Here is an 8,304-nt window from a genome sequence, read left to right on the forward strand (position 1 = left end):
AAACAATACCACACCATAATCCCCTCTCCACCAAATGATTTGGACCAGTGCACAAAGCGAGGTCCATAAAGACATGGATGAGTGAGTTTGGGGTGGAGGAACTTGACTGACCTGCACAGAGTTCTGACCTCAACCCAACCCAAGAAAAACACCTTTGGGATGAATTAGAGTGGAGACTGAGAGCCAGGCCTTCTCGTCCAACATCAGTGTCTGACCTCACAAGTGCGCTTCTGGAAGAATGGTCAAACATTCCCAAAGACACTTTCCTAAACCTTGTGGACAGCCTTCCCTGAAGAGTTGAAGCTGTTATAGTTGCAAAGGGTGGGCCAACTCAGTATTGAACCCTACAGACTAAGACTGGGATGCCATTAAAGTTCATGTATGTGTAAAAGTTCCAATACTTTTGACAATATAGTGTATGTGTGACTTGTTTTTGATAGCATTTGGTCTTGGTCTGTATAACCCCTTTATTTTGTTAGTTGTGTGTTATGCCCATTTGGCCTAATATTTTTTTTAAAACACATTTTCACTTTTTTTTCAGATGTGCTGCATCCGGTAATCTTCATGTTTTCATCACATACATAACTGGCTAATATACATATGGAGCTTCATGAAAATAAGACTTTTTCTGGCTTTGTCCTGTTGGGATTTTCCGATACACCTCATCTTCTTTTTCTTCTCCTCTGCTTCTTCTTGACTGCGTATATCCTCTGTATTGCAGGAAACTTGTTCATCTTCATGCTTATTGTGTCACAGCACCAGCTTCACACCCCAATGTATGTCTTGATGGGGAACCTTGCCATTGTGGATGTATATTTTACCTCTATTGTCATTCCCAGGGCCTTGTATGGCCTTCTGTCTGGAGACTCTTATATCTCCACCCACGACTGCTTTTTCCAGCTTTTTCTCTTGATTGTAGCAGGTAACATGGATGGCTTTTTGTTTGCCATCATGGCCTTTGATCGCTACTGTGCAGTTTGTTTTCCCCTACGGTACCTTTTAATTATGAACAGGAGAACATGTATCTGTCTGGTGTTTTTTTCTTGGATTATTGTTTGCCTTCACTCTACTTTTTACACTTGGCTGGCTTCTTCTCAGCTGTTCTGTGGTTGGGTAATCCAACACTTCTTCTGTGACTATCCTGTCATAATTATGCTATCTTGCTCTGGCTTGTCAGACACTTGGCAGAAAGTTGACTTAATTGAAAGTTCCATCATCATCTTTTCCCCAGTGCTTTTAATCCTTGGGTCTTATGTACTCATCATCAGAGCAGTGTTGACTCTAAAGTCATCCCAAGGAAGGTGGAAGACCTTCACCACTTGCTCATCTCATCTCACCATGGTCATCCTCCTCTACAGCACAGTAATATTCATGTACTTCCGGCCAAGCTCCATCTACTCACCGACCTACGATCGAGCCATCAGTATAGTCTTTAGCATCATTAACCCAACACTCAACCCGTTTATTTACAGCCTGAGAAATAAGGAGGTAAAAAATGCTATGAAAAAAATGCTAGGATAGACGTTGTTACAGTTTACAGCTAAATTATAAATTTCTAGCAAATAATAGCTGTAATTCATAATTGGCATGTTTAGTCTGTCTTGGTTCATTAAACCTTTATTACAATTGAAGCGCCCATTGTGTCTTGTAAGAAATATTTACATTTGGTCATGTGAACGGTGTTCCATTGTGAGCCTAATGTAGTAGATGCCTACCAGTGCATTATTAAAAAGTACTTGCATTATTTAAAATGCAAAACCTTTTTTAGTTTTGAATACAATAGTGGAGGGTTAGAACAATTTATGAGTTTTTTTTTAATTGTTGTCTGAAAGGGGAGATTTTCCCTCTCTATTTGTGTTGGTGAACATTGACACCGGGACAGGAAAGCCCAGAGCGAAAAAGAAATAAAATGAAGAAATAGCAGAGGGCTGGCATGACAGGGTTAACAGGGTACAGACAGAAGTGGAGGTCTTACCTGATTGGAGGAGCTTTGGGAGGAGGGGACAGGAGAGTAAAAAGGAGCTGTCCCCTCCCCCAGCATCAGTGCAGCGTACGGGAACAAGCTTAGGAACAAGCTGTCCAGCTGCGGACGGGAACGAGGTGAGGGATGCCCGCATGAAGGGGGCGGTGCTGAGCGGCAGGCCATGGGTCCGCTGCCGGGAGCAGGGGACTCCTTCTTAGCGGTGATAGGGGCCTCCTGAGCCCTGCTCCCGGGACTCCTCCTTTAGGAGGGAGCAGCGGGCCGGGCAGATCATTTGGGCCCATCCGGGATCACCCGCGATGCGGCCCGCGTTGCTCGCCCCCACCCCCCCTACCCCATGGAGGGACTTCGGCGGAGGGCTCCAGGATCACCGATCACAGAGGGCGTGGGCTCCGCCCCTGGCAGGGAGACGCTGGTGGGCGGAGCCTCGGTGAGGGAAGCGAGTGAGCAGCGGCACCGGGCCTAAACTGACACGGCCGGCAGCTTTCCACGCCACGGGGGGCGGTCTCAGAGGTTACATGTGTCATGAGAGGGTTTACCTGTTAGTGGAGCTATCGGTCTGTTGGATCGCAGTACCAGTGTCCACCAGCGGGTGTCTTCCAACACCTAGGACCTGTAGTAAGAGGACTCTCCTGCTGGTGGCACTATTGCATCCTTGGGCCGTAGTACCGGTGTCCACCAGCGGGTGCACTTTGGCAGTGTGGAGCAAACAGCACCCTCTGCGCTCAGCTGTAACATGAGGTCAATTACTACAGCCTTATAAATACCCGGCAAGCCCTCACATGCTTGCCTTGGTATCTTTCTCCCTGCGCCCTGACCTTGCTGCCTGTTTCCTGACCGTGAACCTGTTTCTGATCTGATCCGATCCCTATCCCTAGCCCATCCTGTACTTGTCCCTCCTGATTCCCTTGGATCCCTGCCCTGCAGCCTATCCGTCCATCCTCTCCCTGTCCTGCTGGTTTCCGGTCCTTACCCATCTGCTGACCTCCCTGTGTATGACCTTGGCCTGGCTTTGTTTACGATTCCGGTATCTCCATTTACTTGTATATACTATTTGTTGTTTGTGGGTCTCTGGTTGGTTTTGCACTGTTTATATTTCTCTTACTTGTCACTTATTTAATAAACACTAATATTTTTTCACTTACATGCATTTCTGGTTTCCTCTGTGCAGTCCACACAGTCTGGTCTACTAAATCCCCTGACAACATGGCTCTCGGGGACCGATGTGTCCCCCTCACTGATGGAGCTCGGCAGGAGGGAGCATCAGGGCAGTTCTATAGCCCTCCCTGTGTTGACATGAGAAACACGCGCCCCCCCGGGTGAGTCGGCGGGGGCGGAGCTTCGGCAGGCTGCACAGGTCAGCTGCGGTCACTGGGCCTACACTGACACGGCCGGCGGCTCTCCACACACGGGGAGAGCAGACTTAGGGGCTACATGGCTGCGGCAGACCGAGGTGGGCCGGTCCCTCCCCCCAATGACGGAGCTCAGCAGGCAGGAGCAACGGGTTCCACAGCCCTCCCTGCTACGACATGCGGATCAGAGGAGGGTGGAGCTTCGGTGGGGTGAACAGGTCAGCTGCGGCCGCCGGGCCTCCACTGCCATGGCCGGCGGCTCTCAAGACGAAACAGAGGCTACGCTGCGGGGAGGAGACAGGCCTGAGGACTGAGGCGCCCCCCCCATGGAGGGAGGACGGAAGGTCGGGGCAGTGGCCAGAGAGCGCAATGTAGGTGGAGGAAGTGCCCCAGAGATGGTCGGCGGCAATGGAGGTGGGACCTTCGGCTGGTGGGAACGTTCCTAGGCAGCCTGGAAAATCCATTTCAAACTATTTTCCTATTTCTGGTTATTCTGCAAGTTAGCGGAGGAGCTGTTAGGGGTGGGCCTAGGCCACAGAGCGCAGGGACGGACGCGTGGGCATGTTGCCCGCGTGGGTTCCCCTAGGCTATTTCGGCCCACGGTCATGCCGCTGCCGGGATTGATACGAGAGGGAACCCACATTTTTCCACAGTTAGGAAGGGACACCCATACTTCCGATGGGTCCAACCAACATTTTTCCTCGGTTAGGAAGGGACACCAATACCTCCGATGGGCCCAACCTACTGATATTCACATTTAATAAGGGACAGCCATACCTCCGATGGGCCCCAACCCACAGTTTTCACAATGATAGGAAGGGACCCCATACCTCCGATGGGCCCAACTCCCAATTACCACGGTCAGGAAGGGGCACCCATACCTCCGATGGGCCCAACTCCCAATTACCACGGTCAGGAAGGGGCACCCATACCTCCAATGGGCCCAACCCACCATTTTCCACAGTTAGTAAGGGACATCCATCCCTCAGATGGGCCCAACCAACAGTTTTTTTACACAGTTAGGAAGGGACACCCCCACCTCAGATGGGCCCTCACCCACAACTTTCTCCAGTTAGAAAGGTATACCCATACCTTTTGGGAGGGGGGAACCGAGTAGGTTCCAGTGTTATGGTCGTCCCCACCTGTTGCATGATTACAGGAGCGGGAATGCAGGCAATGGTTTTTGTTGGGGGGAGTATGCCTGTTTTGTTAGCATGCCTGTTTTGGCCGGTGGGGTTTTTCTTCTATTTCAAGGGGAACACAAGGCCTGAGCTGGAAACAGGGCCCACATATGGGTTGAGGGGGACAAGTAAAGCAGACAGTGGGTATGATGGGACATGATTAGGCATTGCTAGACGAGAAGCCTGTGCTCGGTAGGTAAGAGTGCCGGGTGTGAAGGGGAGCAGGATGGTACCATGAGTGCATAGCGTGGCATGACTGGACGGGGGGCCGCCGGACATTGTTGGTCACACATCGCCGGTAATCAAGTGGGCTTAAAGTCCATGTGGGACATAACGAGGGTTATGAAGGTAGATTTAGGCACATCTGCAGGGCTTTCCTTGGGATGCTGATAGTGGGGTCCAACAACATTGCTCTGACGATTTGGAGTTTGGACCGATCGGTAGAGGGGATGGAAGTAGCTACCGACCAGGTTAATGGGTATGTCAGCTGATGTTGGGTTTGGAATGGTGAGGCTGGTCAGCGGGCATTTAGAGATGGAAGTGGATACTGGGAGGTACTTTCGGGGTGATGGAGTTGACCTCTATGCTGGGGGGATTAATATGTGGGCTCTGGGTTTGCCTGTGGCATCTAGAGAGCGTTGGGGTTGGAGGGGCACCCAAGGGTAAGGTTTTCCCCTTAGGCGCTGTGGCAGGTGTTAGTCTTTGCGGGTGAATGAACAAACCTCGGATAAGGAGAGTTCGGGACCCATCGGGGGTATGGGTCCTGATGATGGTATTCCAGCTAACGGTGGTTTAGCTGGAATTTGGTTAACGGGTGCACTGCGGTCAGTTGGTAAATAGAGATATGTGGCGCTAACTCAAAGTGCATAAATGTGATGAAATAAATATAATCCAATTCTTAAAGTAAAGTGCATATGCGTAAAGAGCAAAATCACATAATATGCGGTCAGTTGGTTGTCTCCGAGCCAGTATGTCGGCTAGAGGCCTATTCTCATATATAAAAGGTACCGCATTGCATTATTATTATTAAACAGATGGTAGGTGGAGTGCCTACAAAGACCAACGTGAATATCAGACATTTATGGTTATGTTCATTTAAATTTATTGATTAATAAAGGGGCTGCTATGACCAAAATTTACTCCAACTTGGTGTGGTCTCTATTAATGGGAAATGGTAAGGGGGCTGTAGCAAGGGTTGGTCAGGCAATTTGGAAAGTATAGTACATCTGTTATACAATGGTCATGAAAGTCAGGCAAATCTTTGTCACCTGAACAGGAATAGAGTAGAAATCATCCAATAGGGAAAGCTGTTCTGGTGACAACTTTCACTTAGAAAAAGTTTCTTCTCACTTCCCTTTGTGTCTATAGGCCTGTGGGTAAAGAGAAATCTCTTTGATGGGACACATATAGCAATAAACGCCTTAAATGCTTTAACTATTTCCTACTCTATCCAAAATTGAAAATATTTACCTTCAGTCATAGGGGAGGGGGCGCAGTTTGCCATCTTCGCCCTGGGCACCAAATGACCTTGTCCCGGCACTGCGCTGAATAACGGCCGTGGTGGCTGTGACTGGGAGTGGGACAGAACGAAGAAGAAAAAAAAAAAAAGTGTCACTCTCTCTCTCTGCCTCTGTGTTTCTCTCTCTCTCATCCTCTCTTCTCTCTCTTTCCTTCTCTCTCTCTCTCTCCTTCACTCTCTCTATTCTCTCTCCTCTCTCTCTCTTCTCTCTCTCCTTCTCTCTCACTCTCTCTCCCCTTCTCTCTCTATATTCTCTCTCCTCTCTTCTATCTCTCCTTTCTTCTATCTCTCCTTCTCTCTCTCTCTTTAGACGGGCACAGTGGCTTCAATTGACGGGCACAGTGGCTTCATTTGATGGGGCACAGTGGCTTCATTTGATGAGGCACAGTGGCTTCATTTGATGGGGCACAGTGGCTTCATTTGATGGGGCACAGTGGCTGCAATTGATGGGGCACAGTGGCTGCAATTGATGGGGCACAGTGGCTGCAATTGATGGGGCACAGTGGCTGCAATTGATGGGGCACAGTGACTACATTCGACGGGGCACAGTGGCTAATTTTAAATAAATAAACTTAGGCTTTAAGGGGGCAAGGGCAGGTAGGTCAGTGCATGTCAGGTAGGTCAGTGAATGTCAGATAGGTCAGTGTGTGTCAGGTAGGTCAGTGCGTGTCAGGTAGGTCAGTGTGTGTCAGGTAGGTCAGTGCGTGTCAGTGTATGTCAGATAGGTCAGTGTGTGTCAGCCAGGTAGGTCAGTGTGTCAGGTAGGTCAGTGCATGTCAGGTAGGTCAGTGTGTGTCAGCCAGATAGGTCAGTGTGTGTCAGGTAGGTCAGTGTGTGTCAGTGCGTGTCAGGTAGGCCAGTGCATGTCAGGTAGGTCAGTGTGTGTCAGTGTATGTCAGATAGGTCAGTGTGTGTCAGGTAGGTCAGTGTGTGTCAGCCAGGTAGGTCAGTGCATGTCAGGTAGGTCAGTGTGGGTCAGTGTATGTCCGATAGGTAGGTCAGTGTATGTCAGGTAGGTCAGTGTGTGTCAGGTAGGTCAGTGAATGTCAGGCAGGTCAGTGAATGTCAGGTAGGTCAGTGCGTGTCAGGTAGGTCAATGCATGTCAGTGTATGTCAGATAGGTCAGTGTGTGTCAGGTAGGTCAGTGTGTGTCAGCCAGATAGGTCAGTGTGTGTCAGCCAGGTAGGTTAGTGTGTGTCAGCCAGGTAGGTCAGTGCATGTCAGGTAGGTCAGTGTATGTCCGATAGGTAGGTCAGTGTATGTCAGGTAGGTCAGTGTGTGTCAGGTAGGTCAGTGAATGTCAGGCAGGTCAGTGAATGTCAGGCAGGTAGGTCAGTGCGTGTCAGGTAGGTCAATGCATGTCAATGTATGTCAGATAGGTCAGTGTGTGTCAGGTAGGTCAGTGTGTGTCAGCCAGGTAAGTCAGTGTGTGTCAGCCAGGTAGGTTAGTGTGTGTCAGCCAGGTAGGTCAGTGCATGTCAGGTAGGTCAGTGTATGTCCGATAGGTAGGTCAGTGTATGTCAGGTAGGTCAGTGTGTGTCAGGTAGGTCAGTGTGTGTCAGGTAGGTCAGTAAATGTCAGGTAGGTCAGTAAATGTCAGCCAGATAGGTCAGTGTGTGTCAGGTAGGTCAGTGTGTGTCAGGTAGGTCAGTGAGTGTCAGGTAGGTCAGTGCGTGTCAGCCAGATAGGTCAGTGTATGTCAGATAGGTAGGTCAGTGTGTACATCATGTAGGTCAGTGTGTGTCAGCCAGGTGGGTCAGTGTATGTCAGATAGGTAGGTCAGTGTATGTCAGCCAGGTAGGTAACACCCCCCTCCATATAACCTAGCCGCCCGCCGCCCCACCCTGGTGCCAGGCTCTGACTTCGGGCTGAAGCCCCTGGTCTTTTTGCCACATAGCAACGCCCCTGCCTTCAGTCATACTTTAGCAGGTCAGTTATTTCTACGGTTATTTCTACGGTGTTCTATGATGTATACCAGTGGTCTCCAAACTGTGGAGCAGGAGTCAGATGTGGCCCTTTGCTTGCCTTTATCCAACCATTGGGTCACTATTCCTCCCACTGACACCAACAACAGAGCATAATTCCTTTCATTGAGACCAACAATGGGGAACTATTTATCTTACTGAGAACAAAAGCAGGACACTATTCGTCCCACTGACACCAATGTTGGGGCACTACTTCTCCCACTGACACCAATGATGGGGCATGATTCCTTCCCCCGATACCAACAATGGGACAGTATTCCTATCAAGCATACCAATGATGGGGTAT

General features: G+C 49.7%; 1 protein-coding gene across 1 annotated transcript; it reads left to right on the top strand.

Moving 5' to 3' along the window:
- Nucleotides 1-600: 600 nt before the first annotated feature.
- On the top strand, nt 601-1,521 carry LOC141108886 (olfactory receptor 1L6-like). The gene has a single exon (XM_073600856.1). The coding sequence runs from the start codon at nt 601-603 to the stop codon at nt 1,519-1,521; it is 921 nt and encodes a 306-aa protein (XP_073456957.1).
- The last annotated feature ends 6,783 nt before the right edge of the window (nt 1,522-8,304 follow it).

Source organism: Aquarana catesbeiana, linkage group LG09 (assembly GCF_042186555.1).
Source record: "Aquarana catesbeiana isolate 2022-GZ linkage group LG09, ASM4218655v1, whole genome shotgun sequence".
NCBI lineage: Eukaryota > Metazoa > Chordata > Amphibia > Anura > Ranidae > Aquarana > Aquarana catesbeiana.

What these genes read in the sequence shown, in the direction of transcription:
- LOC141108886 (XM_073600856.1), top strand. Translation starts at nt 601, where the DNA reads ATGGAGCTTCATGAAAATAAGACTTTTTCTGGCTTTGTCCTGTTGGGA.